Source organism: Aptenodytes patagonicus, chromosome 2 (assembly GCF_965638725.1).
Source record: "Aptenodytes patagonicus chromosome 2, bAptPat1.pri.cur, whole genome shotgun sequence".
Taxonomy (NCBI): Eukaryota; Metazoa; Chordata; class Aves; order Sphenisciformes; family Spheniscidae; genus Aptenodytes; species Aptenodytes patagonicus.
In genome coordinates, this window is record NC_134950.1 from 128,351,768 (window position 1) to 128,376,556 (window position 24,789).

Genomic DNA, 24,789 nt, shown 5'->3' on the forward strand with positions numbered 1-24,789 from the left:
TGAGCGGAGTGACCTGTCAGAAGCAGACAGCAGAGCTAGAGCATCATGTCAATAATCACAAGCCAGCCTGAATTTTAAAGACCCCTTTTACTTGGAACTTTGAAAATCTTGCATCCTTAAGAAAGCAAAGCCCCGCAGACCTTTTTGTCTAAGATTCTTCATCGCAGTTCTTCCACTGATAGCACAAACCAGGCGTCTACAAAAAGCAGAGACAGAGCTACGCTCTTGTCTCCACTGTTTGGACAGCCCTTGGGTCTGGACGAGGTGCCAAGGCGGGGGCGAGTAGCTACGGTAGCCTTCCCGTCCGTGTAACCTCGGTGAGGCTGAAAGCGTGGCACCAACAGAGAGCGCAAGCGATCAAGGGTGGTGTAAAAGGGGATTTAAGTGCTTTTACAACATTACCGCCTTACCAAGGGAGCTCCGGAGAGCCCCGTGCGAGCGGGAGGCCCAGCTGCACAAGCGGGCCAGCGTATCGATTGCAGCGTGGTTAAACTCGCCAGGATAAGGTAGTTTAGCAGCTCTTGTAACATCACCGACTTCAGACGGGGCAGCACGGCCGCCGCCCGCCGGAGGAGCGCGGCCGGCGGCAGGACACGTACCCCGCTCTGCGCCTTTAAGGCCCTCCCCCCTCCGCCGGCCGCGGGACCGGGCTCTGAGGGCCGTGACCGCACCGCTCCGGCTGCGCATGCGTGCTGCGGCGCGCTCCTGGCGCCGCGCTGGGTGCTGGCGGCGCTGCCCGGCCGAGGCGGGGGGCGCCTGCCCGGGCGGCGCGATGGCGGCCGCCGTGGGCCTCTCTTCCTCGCCGGGCTCCCCCGCCGTGAGCGAGCTTTGCCAGAACGGTCGGGAGATCTTCCTGGAGGCCTCGCGGCTGCTCCTCACCTACGCGGACAACATCCTCCGGTGAGCGGGGCACGGCGGGAGGCGGCCCGGCAGCCGCGACCTCTGGGTCGTCGCCCTGTCTGCGGCCGGCCCGGGCTCGGTTCGCGGGCCAGCGGCTGAGCGGCGGGCGTTGCCGAGGGGTGACTGGCCGTCCCGGCCGCCCCCCGCCTCCGCGCGGCGGCTGTCGGGAGCCTGCCGCTTCAGCTCCCGCGGCGTCCGGGCTTCGCCTGCCCCTCTCGCGGGGAGCAGCTGGCGGGGCTTTTCGCCGCTGTGTCCCGAAAGCGGCCCTGAGGGCAGCGGCGGCGGGTGCCCCTCACCCGCCCCGGGCGGTGGGGTCGGGGTCCGAGGGGCTCGGCTGTCCCGCCGTACGGCCAGCGCCCGGTTCGCGGCCGTGACTCTCCGGTCTCGGCTGCGCGTGGGCGCCGAAGGGGTCTGCGGGCAGAGGCGGGCGGCAGCGGCGCGGCGAGTCCCGCGCTTTGTCTGGCGCGCCCTTAAGGAAAGAGTCCGCGTGCGAGCCCGGCAATTCCTGCCGGGTTACGAATGCAGCTTGAGAGGCCGTTTGTCATAAAATCCTCACGCGCAGCGCTTTATTTCTGGGCTTGCAGACAGACCGTCGCAAAGATGAGCCGTGTGATTCTATTTTGTTACGTAATACCGAAGTTCAAAAACATCTCGCTTCTTTTTGTCGTTATTTAAAAATGAGGTTACTTTTTGCGTAACTGTGTAGTGGCTTGGACTTTTATTTCTTTATTTATTGCCGGTTGGTTTGTTTTGAGGGCTTGGTTTTTGTGTTGAGCATAAAAGCCTGCATTGGCCCTGATTCTGCAAGCATTTAAGCACCTAAAAATTAGTGGATGCATAACAAGTAATGCTAAAATAGTAACTTGATTTTTCTGTTGCCTTTCTCTTCTGACTCAGTGAGATCGGTATCGAGAGTTAATTATAGTTGCATTTTTTGCGAGGTGGCTCTGTAGAGTATATATATACACACACCAACATGTATGATTGACCTTGATGTCTTCAAGCAACTCAGGATGTATGAGCTGCCCCTCCCTGTCTATATCTGGTTTGTCAACCACTTGCAAAAACCGTGCTGTGCGACAGAGAGCACTGGGTCCTGGGCTGACTCCTTTTAAAGAAGGAGGCGAGGGAAGAAGGTTTAGAAGAGTTGAAAGAGGAAAGAGGAACTGAGAGGTAGCCCTTCAAGAAGTAAAGAGACCACAGTAGTTCCACCCATCTACCAGGAAGTTTAGCATTGATTCCACAGTGGGCCTAAAACCATTCAGCATCGAGCCGAGGAGTTCAATTAGAATGCTACGGGGGGGTGTGGTTGTGTGTTGTCATCTGTAAGTGTCACTGCAGACTAAGCCCTGCTGGCTAAGGCTACAAAACACATATTTATGAACTTAAGTTGCAAACTAAATTTTAGAACCGATTCTGTAACCTCAAAGTTAAATGCAGAAGGACATGAATTAAGTCAAAGTTTTAGATAGGTTTCACGTTATGCCTACATGGTGTGAATGAAACTAAACTTTAAAAAAAATCTCTTATGAATGACTAATGCTGCTTAGTACAGTTACCCAGCTTCTAAGTGTTTACTTAATTTGCAAACATAATTAAAACTTTCAATTTCTTCAGGAATCCTTATGAAGAAAAATATAGATTAATTCGGATTGGAAATCCAGCATTTTCTACGAGGCTGTTGCCTGTCAGAGGAGCAGTTGAATGTTTATTTGAGATGGGGTTTCAGGAGGTGAGTATAATTTAGTAATTTCTGATGTCTTCATCATTTTACACACTAAAACTTAAAATTGGAATTTTTTTCTCCTTTCCCAGTTGCAAGGCACTAGATTTTAAGACAGTTGCTATTTTCTTAATTTTCTTTCAATCCTTGTTTGCAGTTAACTAACAAAAAATGTAGATGAGGCTACTTCAGAAATCTGGTGGAGCTAGAGCTAAGCTGATCTGTGATAAGGTTGGTTTTCTGCTGTTCAGATGCACTACTAGTTCGCTTAATGGCCAGATACGTATCCATGCTGGCACAAAGGAAATGGTGGGAAATGGGGTGAAACCCCCTTCTCTTAGTAGCAGCTCGCTATTAGGTGGATGTCAGACTGCATCATCAGACAGTAGTTTCCATATTGTAAATCTGTGTGTTGAAACCGTCATGTGGAAGGGGAAAAAAAGGTCCTGCTCTTCTGCTGCTTGTTCCTACCATTAGTAGGGCTTGTGTGGCCCCATAGTGAGTTAGATAAGGGATGCTGATCTGATTAAAAATTAATCCCCCAAAACAAAAAAAAGAAATATTTTTCAGCCAATTCACAGTGCAGCTGCAGAAGTACTAGTGTTGTCATGACAGCAGTGGAGGGCAACAGGCTATTGAAGTAGTGGGAGGGTGGGACTTTTACCCATTTAAAACAGTTATGAAACTGTATCCTAAAGTAGTGTTGACTGAATCTTGATTCTGTTGCAGTCAAAAAGATATATTTCGAAGATCGCTTTGTGTCCTGAAATGGTCCCTGTCTTGGTAGACCTTAAACTGCCAAAGCTTGTTAAGCTAGAAGCAGCCTTTGTAATTACGGGAGAGCTGGGGTGAAAACCCAACTCTTGTTTAATGGTGCAAAGCTCTTGCTCTAGCTTTGCTTTAATTTGTCTATTTGATGCCACGCTTCTGTATGGGTACATACATTATGTTGTTTAGGTCCAGCTGTCATAAGACCTCTGCCTTCTTTTGGGGTAAAGTTAAGTAGTGTAATTGTCCTAATTTAAACGCATGCTGAAAGAAATGGTGACTGCAGAGGGAGAAATGGTCTGCAGATCTATTCTCATGTTGGTGCTCAGGAGATGACTTTTAATGATGTGTTTTAGCCAAGAGGTGGTCAGTGTAGCGAGTGAAGCAGTCAAGCAGTAATAACATCGTCATTTTAAACGTTACAAATTGCTACTCCCACTTCTGTCAGATCTTTAAGAGCATGTTGGCTCAGTCTTATGGTTATTGTGTCAATTGGGGCTGGAGCTTGCAAACTTCTCTTCAACTGCGATAACTAGAATTGTTCCTTCTTTTGTCTCTGCTTGGTAAGCCAACTCTTTCAATTATAAAATGAAGACTTTTCTGCTGGATTGATACATTCCATTTAGTTTTGTGGTGATTGTAAGTGTTAAAGTGAAGCACTGCGTCTGCAATGATAGGTGACCTAAGGTAACTGGATAAACAAATTACTCCGTTTAATAAACAGAAGTGCTGCAGTGGTAGAAACTGAAACTCTTAAAGTGTGAATACTTCAGGATATTCCTGTTTTTAGTAACCATTTCTTCATGTTAAGTACACTGATATTTGCTTCTGTCATAATAACTAATCGTTTGTTACGCTACCAGTAATCATGTTACAATCAAAAAAAGGAACCCAGAAATCAAGCTAGGTACAGGTCTCAATAAGAATAATATTTCCTGTCTGAAAACTTATAAAACCTAAAAGATATCGGTATAGAAGAGAATTCCCAGCAGATGCCATTCTAGAGGCTTCTTTCCCCAACGTTGGCTATCATCCTGTGTTTCCTAGCGTTTCACTGCTGTATTGTGAGAACTGAGCTTCTGTTGTTCATTCCTGTTGTTGCTGCTTTCTCTGCCAAACCATAATTGTGTTGTCCCTGTGTGGCTCTGCAAAATAAGTTACTAACAAAAGCATGTTGTAATGAGCCCTTTTTCTCTAGACTGACTGTAGGTTCTTGATCTAATAGCTTCTGCTGTGAGGGACCTACAAGCTTCTGCTGTAAGGGACCTGATCTGAAGGCTGAATCCTGCCAAGCCTTAGTGTGCTAACTTCCAGTAAAAATGATATAGCTGTTAGCTATAGATACAAACCGCTTACTAGCTTAGACCTCCATTAACTGCTGAATTAATTTGTCTAAATTTCAGGGAGAAACTCACCTGGTTTTCCCTAAGGAAGCTTCGATTGAGCAGCTACGTAAAATCAGAGACTTAATTGCTGGAGAGAGGAGTAGCAGACTGAATGAGTCAAATCAAATCCACAGATCAGGATCCTCTGAAACTGTGGCCAGCACTCAGACAGTTGCACATCAGCCTTCAAGACCTGCTGACTCTGTTCTTGCCCCTGCCCGTCAGCAACCAGAAACATCACTTGTGCAATCTCTTGAAATGGTAATTATAGCCTGAAAACTTTGTAGGCGTGCTAATCTTGAATATAAAGATTGAAGAAGAGTTAACTGTTGGGGCACGTTGCTCAGAGAGACTGTGTAGTCTCCAAATGTGGGCGTTTTTAAGACCTGACTGGATAAAGCCCAGAGCAACTTGGCCTGACCTCATAGCTAACCCTGCTTTGAGCAGGAGGTTGGACTAGAGGAACTTTTTATTTTTCCAATGGTTTCTGAAATTTTTGAGTGTTTTCTTCGGTCTCCATGCAACTTCGACATGAAACATGCCATAAATAGAATATTAGCAAGAGATTTTGTTGAAGATGTCCATAAACGTTTTATTGATCAGGGTGTCATGGGAAAAAAAGCTGACTTGTATTGTAAAGGAACAGCAAGGCGGGGGAACAGAGGGAGGCATGGGAAGCTAAGGCTGGCGCTGTATACTGTGTTTGGTATTTGAGAGCCAGCAAAAGAACAGGAGCACAACCGTAATATTTATAATTGTTGGCGTCTCAGTTCATGCATTATGACCTCTGTGTGTAGCCTGTGAGGAGGGCTTTCTTTTTTCACATGCGACTGTTGTGAGAGACAGGAATTTAGCCAGGTAAGTACAAATCTATAGTTATTTAGGCTGTGTTTGCCTTGTCCAAGAGGTTGAGATGAAATTCCCTAGCAAGACAGAGAGGCAGAGTCCTTTCATCTGATGTAACCTGGCCTGATGGGAGAAGACTCTTAACACCTCATACAACTTTGAAAAATGAAGTTATGCCTTTTGATAGGAGGTTTGAAGGATGCTTTGGTTTAACTTTCTAAAGAGATTTTCCCCCTAGAACCAGTGTCACTTCGGTCTTAAAGTTGGTGTAAGATTAATCCTTCTAAAAGCTTGCTTCTCATACATCCTTAATCAGAGTTTGTCTCTTTTAAATGATATTGTCAGTATATTGTTGGATGCTGAACTATGACATACTATTTATTCCCAATACCTACCCAAGATCAGTGGAAGAGAACTGGCAAAGCATAGATTCATAGATTGAAGTGATGGCTTTTGGGGACAAGAGCACTCAGTGACCCATCATCACCCATAATGTCCTTTGGAAAAGGAACTGTTGTAGGTACTTGAATATTGAGCCATTTAATCTAATTATGTTAGCATGCTAGTAGTTGCCTCTAAAATATACTGACTGGGTTTACTTGAATTTTTGGGGGGTTTGGGGTGGGATTTTTTTTGGTCTGCTGCTTGGTTTTTACTGTTTCAGCCACTTCTGCAGTGGCGGTTGGAAGTGATTATGAAACCTCTAGAGTGACTTGCTGCAGTACTGGTTGGTACTGCAAGCTTTAAAGCTTTAAAAGTTGCGTTGATCTTGCAGTGAGAAAAATGTTGCAGATTTCAAGTTGACATGATGTAGTCTGAGGTTAATCTTTCTCATCTGTAGTTATTCTGCCCTGACTTAAGCTAGCCATCGGCGTTGTGGATCCATTTCTCTGCAACTATTATTTTTCCATGCTTCTAGAGATTCAACACGGGTAGTGGGACCAAATTTATTACGATTTAGAGACATCGCTAATGCAATGTTGGCACTCTATTAGAATGCTGTATTTCAGCTGATCTCTTCAGGGAATTACACTGATAGCTCTGTGAGCCATTGAATTTGGTCTGTATAGTCTGGGTTGATTGGAAGGAAGTCCACAAAATACCTTCTGGCTATGACTTGGCCATTTTGCTTGCACAGCAGTAGGTGTTTTTTTTTTCAGTGAGTATACTGCAGAGGTATAGTTATATTATTGTTGTATGCGCTGCTGTCAGATGTCAGAGAGATTTAGGGTGGTTTTTGTAGTGCAAGCATTTTTATTTCTTGCCTATGCGTTACACCTGTGATTCATGGGAGTCCTGGTAAGCACAGGGAAAAGTGGGTTACTTGAGACAGTACAGGAATATTACTAAATGGCACAGTTCTAGGGGCCTAACCCACTGTTACTTTGCCTCATTTGTGTCTCTTCTGGGTTTCTTATCGTAAGGCGTTCTTGAGACTTGGAGAAAGGAAAGCTCTGGCTAGTCATTATTCTGGTGGATGGATTCTGGTCCCTTCCTGGATGACATAGTGATTACAGGAGGAAAGAGGTATCAACACTTAGATTTGCAGTGAGGTTCACCACACTTTTAGATGGTTGCATAAGACTTCATTGGTATACAGTGGCTTCCATGAAACCACTTAAGCACTACTGTAATACTGATGGTGTTTGCCAGTGGGAAAATCTGAATTGTCAAAGAATCTGGGAGACTTTCTGCTGTGCTGAGCAATATCTCTGAACACTCTTTCAGAAAGCTGACAGAACATGAAGATCTATAAGCCATTGGCAGTCCCTAACTTCCCTCATTTCTGTTGTTTCAACTTGTATTAAAGTGAATCTGAACACGATTGGGTTTATGATGTTAACCAGTTACCTACAGCTGATGAGCTCCAGGAAGAGCGAAACCAGTTCTGTTCTGTTTCAGCAGTTATGAAAAGTAAGGACTGGTCCTGTAGTACTGTCCAGCATCAAAATAATCACTCCTAATTTAAATGCTCTTTTGAAAGAAGTTATCTTCTGAAGAGTTCCCACACCTGTGTATTATGTTGCATTTGCTGCTAGCATCTCAAGAAAGTGTGGGATTTTTGATGAAACAAAGATGGTAGTTAACAAAGGCTAAAGACTGAAGCATGATCTAGCAGTAGAGAAAAGGTAATTTAGCAGTACCACAGGCTTTCCCCCAAAATATGTCAGACTCTTAATTTTAAAATCCCATTTCACTTTCTGTATTGTCCCCCTTTAAATGGGAGTAAATAGTTTGCTCTGCTGCTAACTCCACTATTATTAACTTTAGCTATTTCTTTTTGTAGATGGGGGTGTATCTTATTGGGTGCAACATATAGTTGCCACTAAGTGACATTTAGGATAACTGACTGAAGAAGCCTAGTTCTTACATTAGATTTCTAGTGACATACACTGTTCGATATATGGTCACAGGGCTGTCTATTCAAATCTGTGTCAGAGTTGATCTGTGAGAGAACGAAGTAGAAATAGACGAGCAGCATTCATGAGTAAGAAATGGAAAAGCAGCATTCATCAATAATAGAGTTCTGCAAACTGGTGCAGCAGCGGCCAGGAAATGGAATGAATTACAGGTTCTTTTGTGGATTTCAGGTAACAGCTGCCCAAAAGAAATGGTGGGGGGAGGAAGTAAAAAACTTTGCCATCAGAGGTGTCTTTAAAAACAGTTTTCTCTTCTCCCTGAATCAGTACACTTTTCACTCAGGACACCATTCAGAATGCTCAAAAGATGACAAGGCTGGCTTTACAGTTTGGGTGGTGGTGTCTGCAATTTTTATTGACATCTTTACAAATAAACATTTCACCTGTAAAGAAATATGTAATGTAACTGAGTATAGAATTACAACTGACTTAAACTAAAATAGGAGAGCTTGGTTCTTCTGGCTTAAGGTGGAAGTTCATAAATCACCTTGTGACTGAAAATCCTTTTGCAGGCTGCAAATATCTTGAAAACACTTCAAACAAAATTTGAGCATCTTGTATTGATGTATGAGAATCCTTCTATTCAGCAGAAAGCACTAGCTTCGATTCCCCTCCAGCAATTGAAAGGGAAGGCTCAGAAAAAGCTAGCACAAGCTGCAAGACTGGACAAAGGTAATGCTACCACGTTATACTGTATATGAAACTAGAAATATTCTTTCAAACATCTGGATGATGCTTGTATCTACTATGCTTTAGGTGTGTGGATTTGGTCATATGTCTGCAGGTTCCAAATGCTGTCTCTAAATTAGAATTACCTTCTTCCTAATTTTCAAATTTTCTACTGTTCTCTCTCCTTACTTCTGTTATTTTTTTATTTCGTTTTTGTCATCCATCCTTTAGTACTTTCACGTAGAAATTTTGAAGTCTTAATTTCTGAATTAGTAGTAAACAATGCTGGGGAAACAAATAGGGTGAGCATGTACTGTTATATTCCTTGCATCTAGAGTGAAATAGCTACAAGAGGAGGGGAGCTTCTTGTTTGAGTAGTTATTGTTTTGAAATTGTCAGAGTGCAATTTTCCCGTATGTACTACAGTTCAAAATTCAGAATAAAATTTCAAAATACTGCTTCTCTTTTTAAAGTGATATTATTGGTGAGATTTTGCATGAGACCTTTCCAAGACACAACCTGATACAAAGAATCACCTTTCTTGCTAATGCTTAAATGAATAGGGTTGTTCACATGCCATCCTCTTGGAGCTGGAAGTGAAATATAGGCATAAATATTTGTGGCATCAGTGGCTAAAATTTGTATTTTCATAAATGCAAATTTGTTTTGAATGTACAAAGTCTTTGTTAGTTAAAATGACATTTATATTTTCAAGTGACGGTTTTAGATTTGTTTCAGCAATATAGTGAAACTTTACTTGTATGAGATAAATATTAAAAAAAAATACGATTCCAAGACCATATTTAAACCAAAAAATCCTTTTCATTGTGAATCTTTGATAGAAGACTATTTAAAGCAGTTCTGCTAACTTGATGGGAGTGCTGTTGATTTGCAAACCAAAAATCAGCTCTTCTCATCTTTTTTATAAAAGACTTTGTGATGTCTCATACAGCCACACACTAATATGTAATTGTGCCTTTGGTATTAGGGAACTTTTTGACAATGGATTTTCTTAGTAATTTTTCTCTTTTTGTAAAACTATACTGGGAAGTAGGAAACCACATAAACAAGTACCAAGCATTCTCATTCAGCAGCATAGGACAATGCAATGGGGAAGAGACTTAGCAGTAATAAACGAAAACTATTTAAATTCCTTTAAAAAGGAAAATAAAGCCAAGCATAGCTCTTAGACTCTGCTCTAATTCTGCTGTGCACATTATTAAAAAGGGGAAGGAAGGAGGAGGGTGGTGTTTCCAAGTGCTTCTTCCAAAGACATCAAGCAGATCCATTCAAAATGGCTTCCAGACCTTAATTTAGATACAAATAAAGGGGAAGGGATGGAGCTCCACTGTTTTGGATTGTGATGGTTTGAAAGCATTTTTAAAGAGCTTTATAGAAACATTCCTTTGGGAATGGACTGTGTATGAGAGGTATGGGAAATTGGCCCTTTCAGCTTCTTTGGTCTATCTGTGTTGCTGTATTAAGACTGTCACCTGTGGGAATAACTGCTTAGTGCTGGGGGACTTTTGTTTTTAGGACTTCCCTTACAATGCGTAATAGGCATTTTTGGCTCATAAAGGCTAGGAAGATTACGGTCATTTGGTCAGGAGTACAGACTTTTTTTTTACTGTTTCCCTTTACCACTTTCCGTTAGAAAGATGGATTGTGCAGTCAAAAATAGCTGCATGTCACAGCCAACTGTTTTCTGTTCAAATAAATCACATTCATCATTCTTTCCATGCAATGTGTTTATGAAGGATTTATTTTGCAAACCGAGAGAAGAATATGCATGTGATAGCAGTCATATTTTCATAGCTGGGTTCTGGTTTGTATGTTGTTATCCAGGAAAAGAGAATATGGCCTGTGCTCAAAATCTTATCATTCAGTTTTTAGCAGAAAGTTTGGATATACAAGTATATCCACTTTGTAAGCAGTAACACCTTGTCTGAGTGTTCCAGCACAAATGTTTTTCACATATAATAAGTACAAATGGAAATTTTACTACAATTAAAAGTCAGGTTTTCTTGCTTTAATTAACAGATGATTTTTTTTCTCATGCGCTTCATGGTCTTGGCAATGTGTGTTTAATAGAGTTAGGGCCCCTACAGTGTCTTTTGTATCAAAGACTACTTCAGCTTCAGAGGAAGATGTGAATTGAACTTAAATAAGTAAAACACACATCTTACCTAGTCTTTCTTCACCATCCTGAAAAAGGAGCTAGTGCACAAATTTGGTGCAACTTCCTTTAAACAGCATTTTTTTAAATTATTTTTGTATCTCCATATTCATTAGTCAGACCTGTCTGCCCTGTGACTACAAACAAGCTGTAGGACATAAAATAATCAGGTATTAATATCTATGATTGCAGTGTGGCCTAGATGATGGCGTTAATAGGCGGACTTATTTGAGTGTTTATGAATCTGAGAAGAAAGAGTATCTCTGGGCATTGGAGCGGAATATACATTTAAAGACTCTAAGGAGTTGGAACCCCTTTTGGATCGCTTTTGGCAGACTGGATTTTTAAATTTGTTAATTAGGTAAAGTGGGGTTATTTCCAGGTGGTGGAATAGTGACAGTGTGTGAGTAGATTCTAACATCTGTTGTGAACACAGGAAAATGGGCCAGAAGAGTCCGGTGGTCTAATGTGGTGGAATTGGCTAGAGTAGAAAAATAAAGATCCTGTGTCTAGCTTGGGTAAGCTGACAAAGGTGTTTATTTGCTGAATTTATAAACAAACTCAACTTCGTTCACATGGTATATGTACACTTTCTACAGTAATTAAGTTGTGTTTGTAGAAAGTCTGTTCTTGTTACACCTGGTTGTCTAGACTGCTGCCAGTGTCTGGTTCTTTGGGGTTATGAAATCAAAGCAATTGTAATTCCTAGTCTAATAGCTAAGAATAGGAAAAGAATATTTAGGAGCAGAAAAAGAATTAACACTCTCTTCTGAAGCCCTGGAAGAATATGAGGGGCATGGGGAACTTCACTGGGCTTCACTGTATATCTAACTTGTTTTTCTGAGCAATTCCTTATTCTCACTCTAGCTGTACTGCTTAGGAGTGCGGTTTTTTGTTCTTTAGATATACAGTTTGATGTTATTCAGTCTTGAGAATTTAGATTTTCTTTTTTGTGTGTGCTTAAGTAACATACGAAGTTTTTTTATGAGACTTCTGAAACATAATAAAGGCCCAGAGATGGTGATATATGTAGAAACTGCAAAGTTCGACTAAATTATTTTTTCATTTGACCTAACTGTGTTGTGTAAATTTTACAGGTGCACATGTGAGTGAAGAGGACTTCTTGTTGTTGGAGCTCTTGGACTGGTTTAAGAATGACTTTTTTCATTGGGTAAATAATCTTCCTTGCAGCAGGTGTGGTGGGCAGACAGAGCCTAAAAGTGACTACCTGTTGCCTACTGATGATGATCTAAGATGGAACGTCAGTCGAGTGGAAAATCATTACTGCAACCAGTGTCAGTTCTGTAATAGATTCCCAAGGTAAGCATACAAAGATTTGTTTTGTCTTTTTTTTCTTGTCTTTCCAGAAACAGCTTTGCATTTGTGCATTTTGTGAACAAGTGATAAGTTGTTGGTTGAAAGATTAGAGAAGCCGTTTTAAGCAACATGATAGGATGGTTGATAAGCAGCAATTGCTCTATAAGATTAGAGATTTTTAAAAACAAAATATTGCTTTCTTTTACGTGGCCTTGTTCTGAATACTTGTCTGATTTTCTTCTTTTTTTTTTTACTGTTAATTTGATAAAGTACAACTTCTAAATAAAATACATTAATATTGGCATAGCATGTAGGTAGGTTTTTGTTATTTCAAGGAAAACTTTCACTTCTATGGGAAATCACAAAGGGTAATAGATATCTTTTGCTGAGTCTATAGCAAAAGAGCAAATACCTAATTTTTTTGTATTTTTGCTAACTTATCAAAAGGACTAGCATACAAAAATTATATTTGAAGATGAAGTCTAAGTCAATTTTGATAACTGAAAAAACCCAGATTCATTTCACTGCTGCGGTAAACGTGATGGGGTCATGTGAGTCAAAGTAAAAGTAGCATTCTGCTCACGCTTGTTTTGTGCAGTACAGCAATCATTTCCGTTGTCTTCTGTGGGCGGAATGACACTGAATTCTGTTCAAATCATCACAAGGACAGGCATGATGTAAAGATTTTGAAAGGCAAAATGTATTTTCAATTATTCTGGTTTTGTTTTTCTCCTGTAGGTATAACAACCCCGAAAAACTTCTGGAAACTAGATGTGGACGCTGTGGCGAGTGGGCTAACTGTTTTACACTGTGTTGCAGAGCTGTAGGGTTTGAAGCTAGATATGTATGGGACTGTACAGGTATTGGTATTCTAGACTATCATAATGTTAATACAAACCTATGCAAAATGAGGTTATATATTTTATGGTTCTCAGATTATATTAGCCATCAGGCAGCATATAAAGTTATGCAGTTCAGCAAACAAAGACTGAATATAAATTCAACTTCCTGTCTTGCCTGATGAGATGAAATATAGTTCTGCAAGTCAGGTTAGATGATTGACTTCAGAATGATACAATCTTTAGTTGAATCTAAGTGAACGTGATCCTAAAATAGAAAGAGAAAGCTCTGGTAACTTTTCTGAATGTAGATGAAGAGAAAACGTGTTTTTTCACTTGTTCCTTCATTTGATAAATCAGGAAAAGTTACAATATTGTGCAATATTAGAAGAGAGGATCTATCCTTACAATTCATTGATTATTCTTGGCCTTTGTTATATAGATCATGTGTGGACTGAAGTATATTCTTCATCTCAGAAAAGATGGCTTCACTGTGATCCCTGTGAAAATGTCTGTGATAAACCTCTTCTCTATGAAACTGGGTGGGGAAAGAAGCTCTCCTACATAATTGCATTCTCCAAAGATGAGGTAGGAGTAATGATGTTAATGAAAAACAAACTTGCCCTGAGGCAAGTGTGTGATGTATTCCATCTTAGTGTGATTTCCAGAATTATTATAGAAAAACATACTTTGATGAGCTAGCCTCTTTAAATGAAGCAAGGTACATGGGAATTTTTGGTTGCTTTATTTTCTTCTTCAACTTGTGCTTGAGGTTGTTGATGTCACCTGGAGATACAGCTGTAAGCATGAAGAAGTACTCTCTAGAAGAACAGCACTCAGTGAAACTACACTACGTGAAACAATTAACGCATTAAATAAAACGGTATGTAACTTTTCTTAAATGGATTTCTTCAAGTGAAACATAAGTGTCTTTCCGGAATGTGAAGTCCTTGAACAAAGGAATGCATTTGGTAACCTGTTAGGAATGTCCATGCACTATGGAATGTAAAATGCTGCTAACTATACAGACCTCATTTTACACTGAATACATAGGAATCAGTCACAGTGCTGAACTTAGGTGAAATAAGATAAAGAATGGTATGTAAAAGGATTACCATATTATCTCTTACATAGTCAAATGGGTGTGTACATACAGGGTGTGTATATATAATATATACCGTGTGTTTTCTTGATGGCTTTGGAGTAGACTTGTGTATCACCAGATGTTGGGGTAAACTACAACTGCTTTGTAACTGTGTGGACTCCTTGAGAGTGGCTGAGCATTTTCCACATCAATAATGCTATAACTTGAAAACAATAGCATTTATAGTTATAAGAAATGTAGGCCTAACTTGTTTCCCAAAACTTCTTACAAGCTCTAGGAAGCAGGAAGAACGATTCACAGGCTGTTTCCAAGACTTTCAAGAAGTGTTGATTGTCAGTAGAGCTTTGGCTCAGAGCCGCATACAGTGTTCATGCCTAACGTCCCCAAAACACATGGAGCCATTTGTACCTGCATGTCATAGTCACAGAACCCGAGTGCACTCAGGACCTCTCTGCTAAGCTTTTTCCACTCCCTACTTGCGACAGGATGAACTTTTCTTGACTCTATATACTAGAATACCACAAAACCTTGAACCACCTGTAAGGTTCCGTTTCGTCCCCACTTCCTTCCAGGGCTAATTTCTGTGCATCGAAACTTTAGTTCTTGTGATAGTATATAACTGATGGCTTAATAAACAGTTTTTGTCTTTTTAGAGGCCTGCTGGCTTGAGGGTTATAGCCACACACTAAGAGTGTGAAGAATTGAGCTGGACTCATGATTTCAAGCCCTGGCCTCAAATGTTTTATCAGTAATGAAAAATTAGAGTCACATAGCAGAGTGGAGCACTGAGAAGGCTGACCACAGAGTAGCAACATAAAAGGAGGTAAAGGATCAGAAATTCAAATTGAGGAATGCGTGCACTTTGTGCAGGGTTGCAGGAATTCAATGGTGTCCTCTCCAAGCATTGAACCCTTGCTGACTACAAAACTGATCTTCTGATCTACTGGCAATAGAAACCAGTCACCAGACTCTTCTCCTCCACCGGCTGTCCCTAGGGAGAGATAACCTTGGAAATGAGGCGCTAGTAAGTTGAAAAATTACTCTGACAAGATTGATGGAATCAGGAAAGTATAGGCAACTGACTCATGGGCTGGCTTGCCTGACCTCCTTCTCACCTCAATGATGTCACCGTAGGATCATGCTCTGTTTCACTTACGGCAGTCTAGAGAACTCCAGTAAAAAAGTGCACTGCCATCTCCAACAGATGGTGCTGCATGTTGGTCTGTTGGCCTGTTTCTTATTTTTTTCCAGCTCATGAGCTGACATGAGCACTCTTCAAACAGAGAAAACAGGCATTCTGGTCATGTTTTAAATGAAAACTTCATTAAAAACCAAGTACAGGGAAGAAAGCTATACACCACGCTTCCAAGACACTCTTGTATTTCTCCTGTCTTCCTTTCTCTACATGTGGAAAATCCCAGCCCTTTCTTCTTTATGCTGCACGCTTTCCCTACTGCTTTCCAGTATTATTAAAGCTGTCTTGTGATTATATTAGAACACCTTTGTCAGTCTCTTTGATGGTATCTTATTTTGAGGAACAACTTACTCTCCCTTTCTACAAGCTGAATGATACTCGCACTCCCCTCGTCCCACACACACTTCCTTTTGCCCAGTAGCTGTTCACAAGATGTTTGATTAATTTAATTTATTAAATTGATAGTAAATTTAATCCTTGTAAGTAACTGCTCTTACTCCCTTTTTCTTTTGTTTGTTATAGTTGGAATTGGATTTCAGAGACTTAGAGGCAGTTTGCCATCGGATTGCTAGAAGAACAGTTTTTCTTTCTTACGTTTGTCTTAGTCAAAGGGCCTTTCCTAAAGTTCATACTAAGGTGACAATGCAGTGGGAATCAAGGGGCCATTAAAAAGTTGCTGTCTGAGGATCTCCATGTCGTATTCAGCAGCTTCTGTGGTCAGTAGAGGGGTAAGGCAGCTCACCCCTAGAACTATCAAGACATTTTACAGCAGGTTTCCATTACGCTGCTCAGTCACAAGTCTCCATTTCAGCTAGTATGCGGTTTCCTTCACTGCAACCCATTCAGCAGATAACTGATGTAGGCAGAGGCCTCCACTAACTTTCACTTTTCCCATCATCTCCTGGAGACTGGTTCCCTACTAGGAGGGATTATAGTCTTGGTATCTTTTGATGCAGAGCTCCTAACACTGCATCTTTCAAGCTCAATTCTTCTAAGTTACAACTAAAGAGAAGCACAGTATGCAGTATACATTATCACCTAGACTGCAACGTTAGTGAAAATGGAATCCAAGAGATCATTATTGTACTTTCCTGCATAAAGAGCAATGGCTCTGGTCATTATTTCTCTGCTTGTCTGTCTGTTTAGTGGCCAAGTAGAGGCAACACAACAGTTCCAAGGGTGTTGAGTGACTGTCACTGTTAAATGGAAGAGAGGCAAGGATAATTTAATCTATTCAGTACACTATCTTACTTCTCAGAAATACTGTGTGTGTGCTTTATTTGGGTCAGGCATTCCTCAATGGGTATGTAGCCTGTGGATTACCAACCATCGCATGTTATTCTATAGTACCATCTCACACTTTGACTAGAAAGTTTTTCTTCACCTACTTTGTACAGGCACTACCCTATTCCAGTCCATTGTATGTTACCTACAATAGGCAGTGCCCTATTCCAGTCCATTGTATGTTGCCCTTATAGAAAGTGGGGAGAGGACCCTGAACTTTCACTGCCTTCGTTGGAAATTGGATGGTGGGGCAGGGAAACAAATTCTTTTTTTATTTGCTCCAGGCCCCATTTTTGGTAGTGATTGTGAATGATTGTAGCTACAGCCAGGTCAGCTCTTAAAAGGAAAACTAGTAATTTAGGTTGAATTGTGACCATCTCATGGTGATTGATGTGAGGTGAACCAGTATTCCTTGTTTAAACGTTTGAAATTAAATTTCTACCCTCAAATTATCTGTTGCTTACCCAGCAGTGGGTCCACTTAAATCACAGGTTATCCATCTTCCAAAACAGTCCTTCAGAAACATCAACAGCATAACTTGCGTGTGATGCAGAACTGAATTTAAAGCTGCAGTTCTGAAACCCTCTTCCTTCCTATTCCCTTTGTCTGCCAAAAAAAGATGGGGCCTGAGCATGTATGTAGAGGGTAATACCTTAAGAAAAAACAAAAGCAGGAAGTTTGAGCCATGACAGTTGATAATGGAGTTCTTGGAATCCATTTTAGTACATGAATGCTATTGATGACAATGTCACTTGTAGGAAACGTAGTTACAGGTTTTCCCAGCACAGGCGGTGTTGATTTCTGCAGAGTCTGAGCATTATGCATGTCTTACACGCTGATAGCATTTATATGCAAAAGTCTACGGAGTGGGGGGAGATGACAAGAATTAACATACTTGTACTTTTTACAGTTGAGGAACTTACTGATTTCTTGTATCATACATAAGAAGAGGCCTGTATTCTGAAACACCCCTTTTGTGTTGAAGCTCTGTTCTTTAACAGGTTTGGTTTTTTCAGGTATTGTTACAACAGCTGCAGAGCACGGGCAACCAATTCTCAGTGTGGCATCACTAATTTCAGTGGTGATGACCCCTGACACTGGGTTTCCCTCCATCAAAGTGGCTCGAAGAAAATTGTAGATTAGTATTGCTAACTTAGGGTAAGCCGTATCAAACTTCCTCTGAGCTGGAGTGACATTTGTAGTACTGCATATGGATACCCAAAGTGCACCAGGAAGGCCTGGTGTTTCATGAGGAACTGCTGGAGTCTCTGCTTGTCATCCATCAACACGAGCAGAGGTGTATTTCCCCCTTGCTGTGGTAGAGCTGGTGTTTGGCAGCTGGGATTTGTTCAGCTGGAGCTGTTTCTCATCATTTCTCTGTATCTGCTTTCTTTTATCCAATTCCACGTTGTTGTCTGGAACAAAAACCTTTCAAATATCTCTTTTCTGGTCCCTAATAGCAAAACTTTCTGGGTCAGGACTGTTTTTGAGATAATTGGAATACTTATTGGCCTGAAGTTTCAGGTCCTAGTAGGCTGAGTGTGCATGCCTTTGGAGATCACCAAAGTAGAAAAAAAGGATGATGTGTAATCATTCGCATATTCAATGTTGAATTTAATTTTCCAACCCTGTGCGGGTGTATCTACAGCTAAGGAAGAAGGCTTCACATCTCAGCTCTGTATATTTGATGTGAAAATCACGGAGACAAAACCCGAGCCTCCTAATGACTTTTTGTAAGATGTGTACCAAAAAAATGTCTGTAGTTTTATTCATGTGGGCAAAGAAAGCGTATTCTATAATTCTTTCTCTTTTCCACTAATTTACCTGAAGCATAGGTGATAAGTTTTTCTCAGTTTTCTGATATCTGTAAAAATATGAATGTCATAGTTTGTTTATGATAGTCAGTCACTGTGAAATAACTCTTTCAGAGACCAGCTGAATCTTGTTTGGGCTTAATCACAAAACCAAGACTGTTGCCAGCCAAATCACTCCACCTTAGAGAAGAAAAATTTGACCCAATAATTATGCTTGCTTTCTCTTTCCCCCAAATAATATCAAGAACAGCTACGGTACAGAATACATATGAATAGCTATAAAATATGCTATGGAAGCGTTTTATCATCCAAGCAAATGCACTATAAACATAGCACAAACCTTACTTTAAAAGAAATTCACATAGTGCATGCAAGTTCACTGAAAAAGCACTGCTGTTGAATAACCATGCAGTTATGCCTGATTTATATTTGCACATGTGGTATAAGATTAATGTTTCTAGCAGTCAGTCTAGACTTTAAATGTTAGTCTGTTTTTTCAATTGTTTTTCTTCCCCGTTGGTGTCACTCTAGAGCAGAATTACAGATACCATTTTTCTGCATTTTTTACTTTGTTTCTTAAATGTATTTTCAGAGACAACGTTCTTTGTCAGAAAATAGAAGGAGAGAGCTCTTGGAAAGAACAATTGTGGAGCTTGTTGAATTCATTTCTCCTAAAACACCTAAACCCGGAGAATATGGCGGAAGGACATCAGGGTCAATGGCTTGGCGAATAGCCAGAGGTGAAATTGGTCCAGAGGTATTTAACTTTTGCACTGGTGACCATCTTAGAGGTAGCTAACTAGAGGTTCTGTGATTATGGTCTGCAGAGGAATAGCACTTATGGTAGGTAGCCTGCGGATTTAGTTCAAACAGTGAAATGCAAAAACATTAGGTGCAAGTTTGATGTGAATTCAGTAGAGGTCCATAAGAAATTTTTGAGGATTGATGGTGGTCCGTTGATTCTAAAAATGTTTGGGAATCCTTGATCTGAAGTGTTTTTTGCTCTTACCAGTTAATAAAAAATACTTCTTCTCATTTTAATTAGTTACAGTGTGACAGAACTAGAAAGTTTAAGGCAGTTGAAAGCAGTTGGGAAAACTTTAAAAAAATGTTTATTGATATTATTAGTTACTATTGGTTAAAGCCTAGAAGCAGGCTTCGACCAACTATTTTTGTTAATAAAACAATGTGGGAGAAATTAGGATTGTGTAAATGGAACAATCTCTTAAATAATAAGCTTGATTGATTTTCATATCAATGTTTTTGACTGTTTCCAAAAGCAAGATTTTACTTTTAATTATTTTATGCTAAGATACAGTTTCCCAGAACCATAGCCATATTTAGCTTGAGCCAGAATGCAAAGCCCATCACTTGTTACATCAGTTTTGTAGTGATCCTGTCATATAGAATGACTGACAAGCCTAAATAGAACCAGTTAGGTGAAATTCATGAGTTTCATAAGATTGTTTAAGTTTGAGAAACTAAGAGTTTATTTCAGTCCTCCACAGTTTAGAAGATTTAATTTCTGCTTTGCTGAAACTCATAAGAACAATGACAAATCTTTAAAAAAAAAAGTAATACTGTGAAGTTATGAAGTTTGTACCTTATGTTTTTTGAAGTTGATTTGTAAACCATCATATAGAAGCACCTGTATGTGATAATCACAGAATTCATTTGCTATTCAAAATAACCATTTACTTATTGATTGTACAAGAAATATACTCAACATGTAAGTTTTCTATTCCTAACATGTTAATATCTTACTTAAATTTGCTAATTTTATGTTATTTTGTTAGTAATTTACTTCTAAAAGTAATTATGTGAAAACTTTAAAAATAAAATTACTGCTCCCCTCTGGAAAAGGTGCAGGTCTATTGTAGGAAACTGGTTTAAAACTTTTGCAGAAATGCTTTTGTCCATGACCTCTCTTAAAAATTACATATTTTTTTTTTCAGTTGGCAGCAAAACTGAATTGGGAAACCATGGCATGCTGTTTAAAAGTAACATAGTCTTACTGAAATGTATTGGGGCATGAAGGTGCTTGTGTGTTTTGCCTTTTTCAGAAAAGAAAAGAAGTAATTTTTATTCCCTCTGAAAAAGAGAAGACGTCTAAAGTCTTCCACCTCATCTACAATATAGTAGAAGATAGTTATACACGGATTTCCAATAATAATGAAAAAATAATTGGCTGGGAAACAGGTGTTTGGAAGGCAGAGTCCATTTGGAGAAAGGTTGAAACAGATTGGAAAATGGTAAGGATAACAAATATTAAAAGCGTAAGATCTACCCTAAAAGTATAACTCCAATAAAATAGAAAACCCTTGCTAGTGTTTGGCATCAAAACCTCTCTTGGTGCCCACAGAATTTAGCTGATATTAGTAAATGTTACTGTTAAGCTTCAGGTAAGATTGTCAGATGATTTAAGAAATTGGAAATAAATTTAGCTTGTCTTTCAGAAAGGATGACCAAATTCTCTGCAGATAGGTAAAATCCTTGCTAAAGCACCAAATTTTAAAAAATGGCTTTCTTCTTATGCTTTTGGGCAAACACACAATACTGTTTTATTGAAAAGCAGTACCTCTCTCCAAAAAAATTTTTCTTTTGGTTTTGGAGAATAGCTTTATAGTGTATCATATCTCCTTGATACACAGCCAAAGGAAGAAATTGTCATCCTGAATAATACAGTTCCATCTGCAAGAAGGCAAAAACCTGTCAGTTATCCAGATTATTGTATACCCTACCCAGACTCCTTCCCATCTGTCAGGACACTGAGCAGCAGAAGAGTCATATGCTCTAAATCTAAGAAGAGAACTGATGCCTGTAAGATGGGAAGGGGACATTTACTAGCAAACAGCTTTTCCCGCAACAGCTACCGACTGTGGAACTGAGCATTCCTGTCAGGGACTATAGCATGTTATTGCTTTCTTCCCCTGTCATTTTACTAGTCTGAAAGGTCTCTTTCAGTCTGAAAGGCCACACATTCTTCTATCTTAGGCAATGGTTTGCTTCCCATTGATGAAAAATGGAGCTAAGTATGTAACTGTCTTCTGAGGTCTTCTGTGCTGGGTCTATACATAACCGATTTGCAAAATGCAGTGGGGGAATAGCTTGAAGAGGTTATTCTACATAAAAGAGAAGGAATAAGGGAAGAAACTGGAGAATAATATAAAAGATGTTACAACAGGGTAGGCTAATAGGAAAAGGGAAGTTACAAAAACTCAGAATGAGGGACAACTGTTCTCTGCTTCCCTAGGATCTGCTAAAAAACTGATAGCACATTAGATCTTGAAGTCTCCAATAATCAGTCATCCTCACTTTTGCAAGAAACATACTGTCTTTGCACTGAAACCAGTTACGAGTCTGCTGTTCTGCTCAGCTCTACTAATCAGATAAAACAGGGAGGGACCGATCTATAAGACCAGGCAGAAAGACTTTACCCTTGTATTCAATAGCACCTCAACTTTTCTAGGTAAAGGATGAGAGCATGGTCTTGAGAAATTAGGAGCTACAGATCCAGGTATATCTCAGGCTTGTGGGTAAGGCATGTTAGTTCTACAGGAATAGCATCCTGCAGAATGTCTGTGTATGAATCTAAAATGACTTTTCGTTGAGGGTCGTTTCTGTTACGGGAGACAGCAGAGGGAAAGGTTGTTTGGGGTTTGTGTGTTCTTTTTGTAATGCCTCTAGTAGATCTGCAAGGTACAGATTTGGAGTTTGATTCAGCAGCTGTCCAAGAAACTTAGCAGCCAAAGGAGCCTTCACAGAAATATTTTGTTTATCGTTTAGTATGTGATGAATGGAAAGGAATTTAAATGTAAAAGCCACAGTAAAGGTAACTTTAGGTTAGTAGTAGGTACTAGCCCAGGAGTAACAGAAAAGAACCTTCAGTTATGTATTCTGTCTTTGCAGTGTTGTTGATCAAAATGATTCAGATAGGTGATCATCTTGGCCAATCTGATAGTAGCCATCTCCATCGTATTTGTGTATTTTCTTGCTATTCAGTGTCACTTGACTTTATGGTGCAAAACTCAAACAGGTACAAAACACAAATTTAATCAAATTACCCAGACATAACTTGGCATCCAGGGCTCAAACAAGCAGACCATGGTAGGTGGTAATAAGAATGTGAGAACTTGCAGATCTGAAATCCATGGGTTTCTAAAAGCTGCTTTTCAAGAAGAATTGCTCCAGTGGAAAAGAATTTGAATGAGCCTTTTTTTTTTTCTTTCCCCTCCCATGAATTCAGACTTTTTTCAAATAATACTGGAAAAAGAGTAGCCAGGTATGAAAGTTAGAGGACAGTCAAAAAGACAAAAAAGGAAACTTTAACTTCCATTTTTCTGATTAAATGTTTGGATATTATAATGGAAGATGAGACAGGCTAGTGTTTTAGTTTTTATCCCTAAAAGCCTATGTTTAGTGCACCTCAACCAGGTGGTAATTAATGGAGTATTTTGGCTTTCTTACTCAAATATGGCAATTCAGTAGGATCTGATTGAGGGAAATCCTTCTCTTGATGGAACTAGCTGAGGTACTTAAAAAATGGTGTGGAGATCAGCACTTTCATGAACATTAAGGTTATATTCACATGGAAGCGGGTTAAATTGTTAGATTTTCACAGGTAATCTTCAGCGTAACACCTCACACCTTTGGGTTTTTTAGCTTTCTTAAACATGAGAGTTAACATTTTTATGCCTGGTGCATAGTAACACTAAAATTCCATTTTATAGTCTGTCAATGACATTTCTATATTTGGGTGGGTTCTTTAGTAAAACATACTACCGTGTTTTATTATCATTTTATTCAGGGTTGTTTTTTCCAGATTAAAAACTAAAGAACTATCTAAGTCCATTCGGTATGACATTAATCAAAAGCCTGAACATGACAGAATTTTGACAAGTTTTCTTAACTAAGGATTCTGAAAGGATCATGGCAGTTTTGACTCTTCAATCTGTAATGTCTGTTATCTTGGTTTGCTGATAATAGATGCTAGACTTGAAAGATCATCAGACGCTCATTACAAAATTCTTATGAAGGTTCATAGTAACTTTAATGGATGTTAACACATGAGCTTGACTGTTCAGCCAGGTGAAGTTTAGAACAGCATTGGGACTACATTAAATTATGCAAATCCCTAACAGTTCAAACAATTTTAATACAAGTTTTGTATATGGCTAGCATGCATGATTTGCTTTAACCAAGACATGCCAAGTCCTAGGAGAAGTGGTGTGCAGCCAGCAGCCACATCTGAAGAGTCCAAAATACTGATTACACAGTTTTCTTCATCAGCAGCCCTGAACAACCAAAATGAAACTGTGTGTGGGCCTGTGCGTTTATATAAAAAACAGAAGTCTGCTTTTTTAAAAATAACAAACTTAGGTATTTTTGTCGCTTAAACTTTACCAAGCATGTTGAAATAGATTAGTGTTCCCTAGTGAAGGACTATGAACATGTACAATTACCTGTGGAATAGACTTAAGGATTCAGAATGAGATTATGTACAAAATTGTACTATGTACAGTTTTAAACGTTCAGAGGCTTCATAAAGAATGAAAGTGTGTTATCTTAAGATTTTATGTCCTTGTTACAACGATTAATTAGATGTGTGTTGATCATCTCAGGCTTTGACATGCTCACTATGTATTCTTTCCATTCAGGTTTATTTAGCCCGAAAAGAGGGGTCGTCCTCTGCTTCCATCAGCTGGAAGTTTGAGTGCAAGTCAGTCGGTCTAAAAATAGATAACATTTCAATTAGGACAAGCAGTCAGACATTTCAGAGTGGAAGAATAAAGTGGAGACTTTGCTCTCCAACAGCAGAAATTGCTCTGATAGGAGGTAAGTGTGGAATTTAAATAATGAATTATATCATGCAGCAAAGGCGTAACTGGAAATAAATAGCTTATATGGAGAGAGCACTGTGCAAGTACTAAAAATGAAATGCAAATGCCTTTTGACTTTTCCAACTCAGTCTTTCTTAGCAAGGTCAAGAAAATACTGTGCATTTAATCAAAATTGGTACAAAAAACTGGTACAAAGCCCAGTTTTATTAATATACACAGCCCTACCTGCAACAGAGCAGGGTTAGCAAGAACACAGAGTGGATCCAAGATACTTGTATGTTTTACTAGGAAGGATAGATGCTTCTATCTGCGGTGGCTTCAATCTTGACTACGTCCTCTGAGCACGAGCACTAAACAACTATTAACTAAAAATTTGCAGCTGTTTTTTTTTTTTTTTTTTCCTGCCACTGATTGACAGACGAATTTGAGTAGTTGCAACTGAGATCCTTAAACATTCATTATGAGTTACCCTTTTTAACATGCATTCTAGCATTATATGCTGTCTGGA

General features: G+C 39.8%; 1 protein-coding gene across 2 annotated transcripts in view; it reads left to right on the forward strand.

Moving 5' to 3' along the window:
- The first annotated feature begins 685 nt into the window (after nt 1-685).
- The window catches only part of NGLY1 (N-glycanase 1), a 29,558-nt gene continuing 5,454 nt past the window's right edge, over nt 686-24,789 (forward strand). The window contains exons 1-11 of one of the 2 annotated variants that reach the window (XM_076331159.1): nt 686-900; nt 2,518-2,632; nt 4,795-5,037; nt 8,555-8,714; nt 11,985-12,207; nt 12,943-13,064; nt 13,486-13,631; nt 13,816-13,926; nt 19,034-19,198; nt 20,505-20,693; nt 24,099-24,276. In XM_076331159.1, coding sequence (XP_076187274.1) covers nt 686-900; nt 2,518-2,632; nt 4,795-5,037; nt 8,555-8,714; nt 11,985-12,207; nt 12,943-13,064; nt 13,486-13,631; nt 13,816-13,926; nt 19,034-19,198; nt 20,505-20,693; nt 24,099-24,276 — 1,867 coding nt within the window. The remainder of the gene's footprint in view (nt 901-2,517; nt 2,633-4,794; nt 5,038-8,554; nt 8,715-11,984; nt 12,208-12,942; nt 13,065-13,485; nt 13,632-13,815; nt 13,927-19,033; nt 19,199-20,504; nt 20,694-24,098; nt 24,277-24,789) is intronic. The other variant, XM_076331160.1, reaches the window with a different exon arrangement.